Source organism: Physella acuta, unplaced genomic scaffold (genome assembly GCF_028476545.2).
Source record: "Physella acuta isolate Inbredline_101_S28 unplaced genomic scaffold, ASM2847654v3 ptg001508l, whole genome shotgun sequence".
NCBI lineage: Eukaryota > Metazoa > Mollusca > Gastropoda > Physidae > Physella > Physella acuta.
The window spans coordinates 17,012-29,575 of NW_026733023.1; the positions used below are offsets into that span (position 1 = coordinate 17,012).

The 12,564-nt window shown below is 39.6% G+C and overlaps 1 protein-coding gene across 1 annotated transcript in view; it reads left to right on the forward strand.

Moving 5' to 3' along the window:
* Positions 1 to 6,862: 6,862 nt before the first annotated feature.
* Positions 6,863 to 12,564, forward strand: part of LOC131928486 (orexin receptor type 2) — a 34,719-nt gene continuing 29,017 nt past the window's right edge. The window contains exon 1 of the mRNA XM_059284550.1: positions 6,863 to 7,580. Within this exon, the coding sequence (XP_059140533.1) occupies positions 7,188 to 7,580 (393 nt within the window). The 5' untranslated portion in view covers positions 6,863 to 7,187. The remainder of the gene's footprint in view (positions 7,581 to 12,564) is intronic.

Consider the following 12,564-nt stretch of genomic DNA (forward strand, 5'->3'; position numbering starts at 1 on the left):
TACTTTCAAGCATTGTCTGGTATTTTTTTTTTAATTTAATGTTGTTTTTTTTCATAAATTTGGAATACAGTAAATTGAAGTAACAGTGGTAAAAAATAATGTGGATGAATAAATATTATTCAGAATAAACAGATGTCAAAAAGAAAGACTAAGTAACTAACATGAAAATTTGATTAACCTGTGCTCATACTAGTTGGAAGCTTGTGACATTTCTTGCAGTAGTATAAATTTATATCAATAAACTTTAGCGTCATACTTCTAGATTTTATAAAAATGTTTCAGCATAAAAAACACAGCCAGGGTTTTTCTCAACTGATTATTTGTCAGATGTCCATCAATGGAATCAGATTCTGATTTATTGAGGACATCGAAGATGTTCAATATTGAACAATCATTTTTTTTTCATAGATTCCTTTTTATGCAACCACCTTTGTTGTTGTGGAAACATATTTGTTAGTAGATTTTAATATTTCAAAATTTGCAAATCAGCTTTAAATGGTTTCTCATGAGAGGTTGATTTACAAGGCATTTGATGCATAAGTTTACACTCATAACTTAAATGATCAAAAGAAGTTTATGTTAGTAAAAATAAACACTTAGACTACTTTAAAAATGAATTCAGTTCAATAACAGACATTTTAATAAAAATTAACATTCTGTGTCTTGCAATAAAAATTAAGACATTCAGTTATAATCAGCCTCTTATTCACCATTAAACTTCTTCTGATGGTGACCAAGAACTATCATCGCTTGAGTCTTCTTCACCATATTTATTCAGCAAATATGCAGCTGTTGGTGGAACCCTCACATAGGGAATTTTACTTTCTTTAATGATATTCTTCTTGAGCAATTTAGCTGATCTTCGTGTGAGAGGACCTCTTCTTACCCTAGCTGAAGTTGATGAGCTGTGAGGTATAGGACTTAGACTGCTGGTACCTTCGACATTTTCTTCATCTCTGGTCAGGTCTCTGTTAGAATCTTCAGCCAAAGGAGTAAATGTGGCATCCATTTGTCTTGAATTGCATGGTAAAGATTTTGAAGGGGTATACTTCTTTTTAATTTTCTTATGGCTCAGTGGGTGTCTTTTTTTTTCTTTTTTTTTTGGAAACGAACAATATGATCTCGTCACTTTATTAACGGATACTTTTTTTTTTATTAAAAAAAAAAGTGGGTGTTTTTACTGCAACAAAATTATCGTACTACTGAGAAATCCAACCATGTAATAAATATAGTCAATTGTTTTTATACCCCCCTAGCTTTATGTTTATAATGGTTTCTGCAGTGTACTCTAAAAATAAATATTTAGGTGTTTTTATTCCTCACACGGTACACAAACAGTGATATATGTTATGGTGTTTTATTTGCATCTTTCCGCACCGCGCATGCGCAGTGCATTAACCAATGGTTTATGCTCTTCCAGCCGTACGTTAAACCGACATCAGTAAACATTCGCTGTTGGTTGTTTCCCCTGTTGTGTCTCTCTCTATGTTCTTTAGCAAAGAACGATCACTCTTTTCCTGTTTTCTTTTTTTTTTGGACTGACGTCGTTGCTATGGACTTCACGTTTTATTTATATAAAATGTAATAAAAAAAAATACGGCAAATGTTATTTGTGACCACTGGTCAGAATGTTCCAGGAACACCAGCCACTTCGCACGTTAATCATCTGGTAATTTCTTCCCCTTCCACTCCCTACCCACCCCCTCTTATATCCCACCCCGTCCACAACCCCCCCCCCCCCACAAAAAAACCCACATCACAAGACCAATTATTCGGCAGACGCCCAAGTTAAGCCCGGGCTAACTGCTCACAACAAGCCATCGCAGATTGAACAATCTGTCCAATAAAGCGTTGTTCGCTTGACCTCATGACCTTGGCGGTAACATTTGCGCTCATTCCCCCTCCCCCTAAAAAAATGCGCCCCCCCCCTCCACGATGACTACATATCTTAGCCACGTGATCTTGTTTGGAAAAAAAACCCCACTGTTAATTAACCATCTGACGTGTGTATATAAGAAGGAGAAGATATTATTGTAGACTAACCCGATCTTGCTTTGTTCAATAGCCCCGATTTGTACAAGTTGAGAGGTCATCAGAAACTAAATGTTCAGGACCTATTGGGTTGTTTATAGCGTCCATAGGTCACTTTTAAATATATTTATTCCATAAACATGCCGTCATAATGACTCTTTACACTAGTTATAGGTAGTCTATGTATTTATACACTATTCACACTTAGTCGATGTCTCTTTACATTATCAAATGGCCGTCCACGTATCTTTACACTATCAAATGGCCGTCCATGTCTCTTTACATTATCAAATGGCCGTCCATGTCTCTTTACATTATCAAATGGCCGTCTATGTATCTTTACACTATTAAATGGCCGTCCATTTATCTTTACACTATCAAATGGCCGTCCATGTATCTTTACATTATCAAATGGCCGTCCATGTCTCTTTACACCATCAACAGGTGTCCATGAAGGCTATTCACATTATGAACTGATTTTTCTCATGCATTTTTCTCTGTTGTTCAGTCTATTCTCACATAACCCTAATCTGAACCCTAGAGCTTCAGGATATAGACACTGAGCTCTACACCCCGGCCCTACACACACTCACTCACAGAGTTCTGTAGTTTCGTTTTAGTGTCAGGATTTCGTTCTGTAATTTATTCAGACGCTGACACCAGGCTATCTCGCATGTAAATTAACGTTAATTTTAATGAAGTTCTTATCTTTAGAGAAGCCATTTGTCGACTCTAATTCTGATGGCATCATGAAACGTTCATGATAAAGGTGTTTACAGTGGGATGGCCCCTCCACCTCTAGCACTATGTAATTCATAGGTGGCGCCGTTTATTATTTAGCTGAAGGGTGGGAAACTTTTCTGCCTCTTTGTCTCTCTCGCTATATATATATATATATATATATATATATATATATATATATATATATATATATATATATATATATATATATATATATATATAAAAGCTCCTCATTCACTTCTATAGTTCTGTATATGTTATTTTAAAGAAAAAACAACAACAGCACAAAACACTTTGACTACATAAACTCTTTCTTGTTTACCAACTTGTTTCCCTTGATTTCTGGAAGGTGATTAACTCCCTAATCCATTACTAGATTATAAAACCTTCTCTAATCTCCATCCCCCGACACCCAGCTCCCCCCCCCCCCCCTACTATCCCCCCCCCCCCCCCCCCACCCGCCACAGCCTGACACGTTAGAAACCACGGCGACCGGCTCGTGTTAACAACTCACACTGGAGATAATAAACGTTTAAATCAAGCTGGATAAACGATTAGCCGATAGCGCGCGGGCAGGGCAGGAACATTTCCAGGGAACTTTTCCAGGGAACTTTTCCAGGGAACATCAAAGCGGGCAAAATTTGGCTCCGAACTGTTGGATTTACAACTCTATTGATGTTGGCCCAAGTCAACTGTATATGCATGTTGGCCAAAGTCAACTCTCTGTTCGTGTTGGCCAAAGTGAGTTCTATATTCATGTTGGCCAAAGTGAGCTCTATATTCATGATGGCCAAAGTCAACTCTCTGTTCGAGTTGGCCAAAGTAAGGTCTAAATTCATGATGGCCAGAGTCAATTCTATTTTACGTTGGTCAAAGTCAACTATACATGCATGTGTATATTATTATCTCGCTGTCATTAAAGGCTACCTACCCATTCACCCACCACCCACTTACCTACACACACACACACCGATAACCCACCTACCTATAATTACCCACATACCTATATTCCCACTCACCCACTTTCCTTCTTACCAAGTTAATGGTATTTGTCGACTACTTACCTACCTACTTACTCCAATGTACCCACCTATTACACACTTACCTCTGATAATTACGCGCTTATAATACACACCGAGAAACTCTTTTTTACAAGCTTTTACATAGGCCACAACGTCCGTTTGTTTGTGGGTTTGAGGCAAATCTTGTAGCTCAGTTTTGACCAGTTTCCAGATACCTTTCTCCTTCGATGACAATGAAAGACTATCTAATTTTTAATCTAGTTAAATAGACAATTTAGTTTTAAAAAATTACAATATCCTATAATAAAAGGAGAGAAAACAAGTTAAAATACTAGCGATGTCTTGACCAGAAGGCACTCGAGGGTCAGCTGTTTGTCACGGTTGGCTGATTTTTATCCTGATCGGCGACCTCGAACAAACTAGGGGCAGATAATTCAATTTTAGAGATCACAAGCTACTCTGTGGATTTTAACACTATATTTTTAGTCGTAGTTTATATAGTGTTAACTTCAACAATTATATAAATAAACAAACTTTATAATAACAGGCTTGCAAAAGCATGGAAAATTTCTGATAAAACTAGCTGCCTTTATTAAAAGCTGTGGTCGCTGAAATATGTAAACGATTTCACGAGCAACCCAAAACTTTTATTAAAGGGAGGAAATTAGTTTTATTTTCTTATCTTCAGTGTATTTACAAGCTTGTTAATAAAAACTTTTTTATTAGTTTTATTTTTACCTGATATCAAAGTGATTAGCACACAGCCTATGTGAAACGTCGTTTTTTTTCATCCTATAAATACATTTAGATCTTAGCCACAGCAAGACATTGCACATCTTTTACATTCTTACGACGTCGTTTACTGTATTACACACATCTTAAAAACACGTTTTTTTCCCTCAAAAACGTTTGGATTGATTGATTTTACATTTTAGGAACGGTTCATTGACCTGGGCAACTAGAACTCGCTGAACTAGGTTCGAATCCAAGTCTCACTCGATGTGAAAAAACAAAACAACAATAAAATAATTTGCTACTGTTGATAACAGCGAAGAATGTATTATTTCATCGACATATATATATATATATATATATATATATATATATATATATATATATATATAAACAATCATCATCATAATAAATCTTTTAATTCCTTTCATTCTTAATAAAGTCAACCCCTCCCTCTCCCCCCCCCCCCCCCAACACACACTAATATTATTTGCTCTGGAAAACACGATCAGTAACTTGAGATCTTTAAACGGTAATTATCTGCCCCTTTTTATTTAACGTTCATGATCGACGAATCTCAGTATGAAAACACCCTTGTACAAAACCGTGGATTGGTAAAGTTTATGGGGGACGGTCTTTGTTGTTTAGCTGCCATGAAGTCAAAGGAGACGGCATGACCGAGGAGTATGGCATACGTCTGCTAACCGAAAGTCTCGAGTTCGTTTCCCACAAACTTAATACAACAAATTATCAATACTTGCTGTTTTTCACGTCTAAGATGAAAATAAGTCTTGCGGCTTAACATGAGCTTTATTTTTTAATTTTTATATCCCACTCCTCCCCTCCCACTTTTTGTGGGAGGGTGAAGGTGGGGGGGGGTAGATAGACTAGAACAACATTTTTTAAAACTGAAGAATTTATGTTTTATAATAAAAAATAGGTAAGTTTTAATTTTTTTAAATTTATGTTTTTGGTCTTGTTTATTGATTTTAGAAATATACGGCTAGTAATTAGTAATTTTATTTTAAAAGTTATAAATTATTTCGGGGATGGGGGAGCGCGAGGGTGGGGAAGGGAGGGGGAGGTCTCATTGATTTTGCCTGCGAAGTCGAGCAGCCTAAAATATTTTTTATTACAAGTCTTCTTTAAAAAAAAAAGCAGCTAATGTTTTTACTTCTGTAACTCGAGAAAACATGTCTTTATTCTCGGTTAGAGCAGGGAAGTTTGTTGTGATACTTTATTTCATACTGGTTGGATTTATCTCCCTTATCTTATCGTGTGTACAAGATTTATGTTTTATACTTCAAACATTAAGCACGGAAACCCATCAAACTTTTTTTTTTACTAGAATTAACTTTGACATAATGTATCTTTGAAAGAGGTTTCAGTACTCAAACACTTTAGGATGAAACATTAAACAAAAACACTAACATTTTAAATAATACACCAACACTTTAACCAATATACCAACACTTTAGCAAATACCAATATAGCAACACTTTTATCAATACACTAATACTTGAACCAATATAGCAACACTTTAGCAAATATACCAACACTTTAGCAAATATAGCAACACTTTAGAAAATACACTAACCTTTTAACGAATATAGCAACATTTTAACTAATATAACAACACTTTAGAAATTACACTAACACTTTAACCAATATACCAACATTGTAACCAATACAGCAACACTTTAACCAATACGGTAAACACTTACCACCATGCATAGGACCTACACTTCAACCTGTTCTTTAACAATTCTAACCATCTAACATTACTTATAAAACATCAAATTTTCTTTTTCTTTTACCACAGAAAAATCAAGATTGAAGCTTACCCTGGAAGCTATTTTCTGTCAGAAACCAACTGTATCTAACAATTACGTAGTTACAAGTTGAACGAAACATCGTACATTTGTCCCAGTCAAAACAGAACATCGCACATTTGTGCCAACCGAAAAAGAATAGTGCACATTTGTGGCTATTTTCTAGAGTTGCAAAACTGAGACAAATTCTGAAATAGTGTTCCTACATTCTTCTCTAACTGTAAGGCCTATATATTTATCATAAACCATTAACACTCACATATCCGTGTAAATCTATAATCATCTGCCCTAAATATGATCAGCCTCTTTGTATAGGTCTTGAACCACTGAACAATGACAAATACAATTTTGTGTGAGTCTTTAACCAGCCAACCTAACATAGACCTTTCTGTGTAAGTCTTTAACTAACCTACTCCAGAAAGACCTTTCTGTGTAAGTCTTTAACTAACCTACTCCAGAAAGACCTTTCTGTGTAAGTTTTTAACCAGCCCACCAAACAAAGACCTCTTTGTGTAAATCTGAAACCATCCCATAAAGGCAATCAACTCTGTAAGTCTTTGACTATATCACACTATTCGACCTTTCTGTGTAAATATATAGCCATACAACACAACTAAGACCTTTATTTGTAAATCTTTAACCATACCATACAACTAAGACGTTTGTGAGTAAATCCATCCCCATCCTACACAACCAATACAACCAGCTAGATGTAAGAGCCTTGACCGTATTTCCCTAGCCGTACACCATGTGTTGAGACGATACGCAATGTGAGAAAACACATCCTCAGGGAATTCAACGCTCGTGACTTAACTCACCACACTTAACAATGGAGGGCGGTGTTGACCAACACAAAAACTTAACCACCACCAACACCACCAACAGCACCAACACCACTACCGAGTGCTGGAACGAATACTGCTGGGACGAGGACACCTACTACGACGCCATCTACACACACATCGCCCCGAAGGACTATGAGTGGTTTTTCATCATCCTCTACATCGTCACTTTCATCGTCGGGCTGGTAGGGAACACGCTCGTCTGCTTCGCTGTGTGGCGAAACGAGGCCATGCGCACCATCACCAACGTCTTCATCGTCAACTTGGCCGTCGGGGACTTTCTGGTCATTCTCATCTGCCTGCCCCCCACCCTCATTCAGGACGTGACGGAGACCTGGTTCCTGGGGACGGCTGTCTGTAAGGCGGTGCTGTTTCTACAGGTGAGTCGTGTGTGTGTGTGGGGGGGGGGTATGTAAGGCGGTGCTGTTTCTACAGGTGAGTCGTGTGTGTGGGGGGGTGTGGTCTGTAAGGCGGTGCTGTTTCTACAGGTGAGTCGTGTGGGGGGGGGGGGGGGGTCTGTAAGGCGGTGCTGTTTCTACAGGTGAGTCATGGGGGGGGGGGTCTGTAAGGCGGTGCTGTTTCTACAGGTGAGTCGTGGGGGGGGGGGTCTGTAAGGCGGTGCTGTTTCTACAGGTGAGTCATGGGGGGGGGGGGTCTGTAAGGCGGTGCTGTTTTTGCAGGTAAGTCGTGGGGGGGGGGTCTGTAAGGCGGTGCTGTTTCTACAGGTGAGTCGTGTGTGTGTGTGGGGGGGGGGGTATGTAAAGGCGGTGCTGTTTCTGCAGGTGAGTCGTGTGTGTGGGGGTGGGGGGGGGGTCTGTAAGGCGATGCTGTTTTCTGCAGGTGAGTCGTGAGGGGGGGGGGTCTGTAAGGCGGTGCTGTTTCTACAGGTGAGTCGTGTGTGTGTGTGGTGTGGGGGGGTATGTAAGGCGGTGCTGTTTCTACAGGTGAGTCGTGTGGGGGGGGGTCTGTAAGGCGGTGCTGTTTCTACAGGTGAGTCGTGTGTGTGTGGGGGGGGGGGGTATGTAAGGCGGTGCTGTTTCTGCAGGTGAGTCGTGGGGGGGGGGCGGGTCTGTAAGGCGGTGCTGTTTCTGCAGGTGAGTCGTGTGTGTGTGTGGGGGGGGGGTATGTAAGGCGGTGCTGTTTCTACAGGTGAGTCGTGTGGGGGGGGGGGGGGGTCTGTAAGGCGGTGCTGTTTCTACAGGTGAGTCGTGGGGGGGGGGGGCGGTAAGGCGGTGCTGTTTCTACAGGTGAGTCGTGGGGGGGGGGGGGCGGTAAGGCGGTGCTGTTTCTTCAGGTGAGTTATATTGGGGAGGGGGGGGGATCTTTTGTCTTCAGACTGGTTTTAGAATGCTAGCTAATGTAGCTAAGGCGTGTGGTCAGTGCTATGTCTATATGATCAGAAATATGTCCATATGGTCAGCACTATATCCATATGATCAGTATTATGTCCGGATGGTCATCGCTATATCCATAAGGTCAGCCCTATGTCCGTATGGTCAGCACTATGTACATATAGTCAGCACTAGATCCATGAGGTCCGCACTATTCCCATATGGTCAGCACTCTAGTTTCTCACGTCTCTAGTCATTTGGCCTGCAGATTTGGGTGTACTCTGGTATGTTCTACACCCTCAAGTCAACATGCTTGAAATCGTTCTATAAAGTGTTTGGTTTTCGCACTCTGCCGGTAAATCACACAGGCACAGACACAGGCACACACACACATATATATATATATATATATATATATATATATATATATATATATATATATATATATATATATATATATATATATATATATATATATATATATATGTATATGTGTGTGTGTGTGTGTGTGCGTGTGTGTAATTAAATACAAATATACTTGTGTATATAAGATTGGCTTTAAAGCACATTTCTTGTGAGCTATTTCTTAATTTCTATAGGTAAATGAAAACTTTGATTGGTTTGTTGATAAAGATGAAAAAAATAAAGAAATTGAGTCCCTGGAACAAATTAAAACATGCTTAGACAACAAACTAAAAAAAAAGATATCTTTGATAATATATTAAATGTATAAGCTAAAGCGGTGAGTGTTTTGTAATCTATTTGTTTGATGTAGTGTCTTAGTGCCCGTGTGTTTTATCTTCTTCCACGCCCAGTTCACTCAAATCTTTTGAAGAATTTCTTAGAATAGATTCGATGAGGAAAACATGAGGGCTACTGGGCAGCTTCAAAACGAGGCTGAATACGTTGTTTAGTAAATTAAAGCGGAAGAAAAAATGATGTTGTTTTAATTTAATTTCTACTGTTTAAATTATAGAGATAATTTAATTTCATTCAGGTGTGGTGCTTTAAAATAATTTACCCATTGATAGATTAAATTTCTGTTTTGTAAAAATATATTTAAAAAAAAACATTCAAAATTTTATTTAAAAAAAATTCAAGAAATATTTGGAAGAACGAATTGGATGATTATTGATCATGGCAGAGTGAAGATTTTAAAAACAACATCCTATGATAAGGTAAATTGTTTCTGTCTGTTGAAGGTTATACTACAATAACATCTAAGTGATGTTTCACACGATACTACCACTTCTAAGGGAGTTTTTACACGATAAACACGTTTGTTTTTATTACTAGCGTTAGACGGATGTGCGAGATATTATATTAGAATCTTATGTGAGCACCACTATTCATACTTGTCTTCGCTGTAAATTGACCACTATACAGATATGCCTTCGCTGTAAATTGACCGTTAGACCGACTTGCCTACGCTGTAAATTGACCGTTAGGCCGACTTGCCTACGCTGTAAATTGACCACTATAAAAACTTGCCTACGCTGTAAATTGACCGTTAGGCCGACTTGCCTACGCTGTAAATTGACCACTATAAAAACTTGCCTACGCTATAAATTGACCGTTAGACCGACTTGCCTACGCTGTAAATTGACCGTTATACAGACTTGCCTACGCAGTAAATTGACCGTTATACAGGCTTGCCTACGCTGTATATTGACCATTATATCAGGTTGACCACTATGTACATAGTCCTTTAAACAGACTTGCTTAAGCTGAACATTGCCCATTTACAATGTCCTTTAGACAAAATTTACTACAATGTACAATGTCCTACACTGTACAATGTCCTCTAGAGAGAATTGACTACAATGTACAATGTCCTTTAGACAAAATTTACTACAATGTACAATGTCCTACACTGTACAATGTCCTCTAGAGAGAATTGACTACAATGTACAATGTCCTTTAGACAAAATTTACTACAATGTACAATGTCCTACACTGTACAATGTCCTCTAAAGAGAATTTACTACAATGTACAATGTCCTTTAGACAAAATTTACTACAACGTACAATGTCCTACACTGTACAATGTCCTCTGAGAGCGAATTGACTACGATATTATATTGTCAGCGATTCAGAATTGCCTATGATGTCTGTTGTTCTCTCGACCTAATTGCCTACGATGCCCATTGCCCGCTGGACAGAATTGCCGACGATGTACCACATCTATCAGAATGGAAAACCCCTGTTAACGCCAACTCCAGCGGTCACTCCGGCGTCCGTTCCTAATGGCCGGCCGCGGTCACGTGACCTGATGGGCTCCGACACACGTCACATTACATCACGTGACTAGCCCTCGGCCAGTTCTCGCCAGCCCGGGCCAGACATGTAGTACTCACCTAATATTTGCTGGACGGACCAAGTTTCCGTTTACATCTATAAACGGGGATTCCCGGAAAATTGATCCGGGGTAATGTTTTCGTAGAGAGAGGCGAGAATATGCAGATAGACAGGACTATGTCACGTGGTAATAGATGCATTAGGGGGAGAATATGCTGATAGACTATGTGAAGTGGTAATATACAAATATACTGGACTATGTGACTGTTATACAGGTATACTGGACTATGTGACTGTTATACAGGTATACTGGCTTATGTGACTACTGTACTGTTAGTAATAAAACAGATAGTGTCAGAGGCGTAGCGACCCTTCCCGGCGCCCGGGGACATACTTTCAATTTGGCGCCCCCTTGGGAGCAAATTTTCGATTTGCACCCTTCCTCGAACTTTTCATTTGCACCCCCCCTCAAACTTTCGATTTGCACCCCCCCCCCTCGAACTTTTCATTTGCACCCCCCCCTCTAACTTTCAATTTGGCGCCCCCCCTAAGGTCGGCGCCCGGGGACATATGCCCCCCCCCCCCACCCGCCCCCCCCCCCTCGCTACGCTACTGGATAGTGTTAGCTACTTCACAAGTTAAAGACAGTTACAAATACTATGGACGTTTCGACCTAAGGTCTTCGTCAGCACACAACAGTGTGGTTACAGATTAGGACAAATAAAGACAAACAGTAACACTATTTTAGACTTAGATAGGCGATGAAAACACGTAAAACACGTCTTGTCTAAATGCCATGATATCCAAAAGAAAAGACCTTGGGTCGAAACTGTCTTTAACTTGTGAGGTAACTAACACTATCTGTTTTATTACTAATTGAATTAACCTCACTGCAGCTACCTTTTGTATTTATCTTTTGACTACTGTACAGTTATACTGGACTATGTGACGTCGTAATATACAGATAAACTGGACGATGTGTCTAAGTAATGTACAGATAAAGTAGACTCTATAACGTGGTTATATACAGGTATACTGGACTATTTGACGTGGTAATATACAGAATATACGAGAATGTACATATAAATTAGACTGTATAACGTGGTAATATACAGGTATCCTGGACTATTTGGCGTGGTAATATACAGAATATACGAGAATATACAGATCAATTGGACTTTATAACGTGAAAGTACACAGGTAAACTGGACTATGTGAAGGACTAACGCAGACGTTAAAAGCCGCTAAAGATAAAAAAAAAAATTCCCGTCCACGGATGAGACTTGACTTTGGTCCCGATCAAGACGTCTTAAATGGAGGTCAAGAGCTTTTGACTGGTTCAAAAATTCAGCCCGTCGCGTTTTTTTTTTTCACCCCGTTTTTTTTTTCTTCATCTCAATCTAGAGTTGTATTCTACCCGATGTATGGTTTATGGGGGTTGGGAATGGGGGTTGGGGGGTGGAGGATGAAAGAAGAGATTCTGGAGAGTTATTGAGTTAAATCTCGCTGCCTCACTGGAATTTTTTATAACTTTTAGAAAACGATTTATGGAGCGGCGGGGCTAGATAATCGGATGCTTAGTGCGTCCGTGCACAGGGTCGACAAATTACAGACGCCAGGAGTCACGGGGCTGGCCGTGCGAGGAGAGAAGCCAGCGGAGTCACAGCGACTCGTGTAGTAGAGGTGATAACGTTGGGACATGATGGATGGTAGGGTCGCTGGAGGGTGGGGGGGG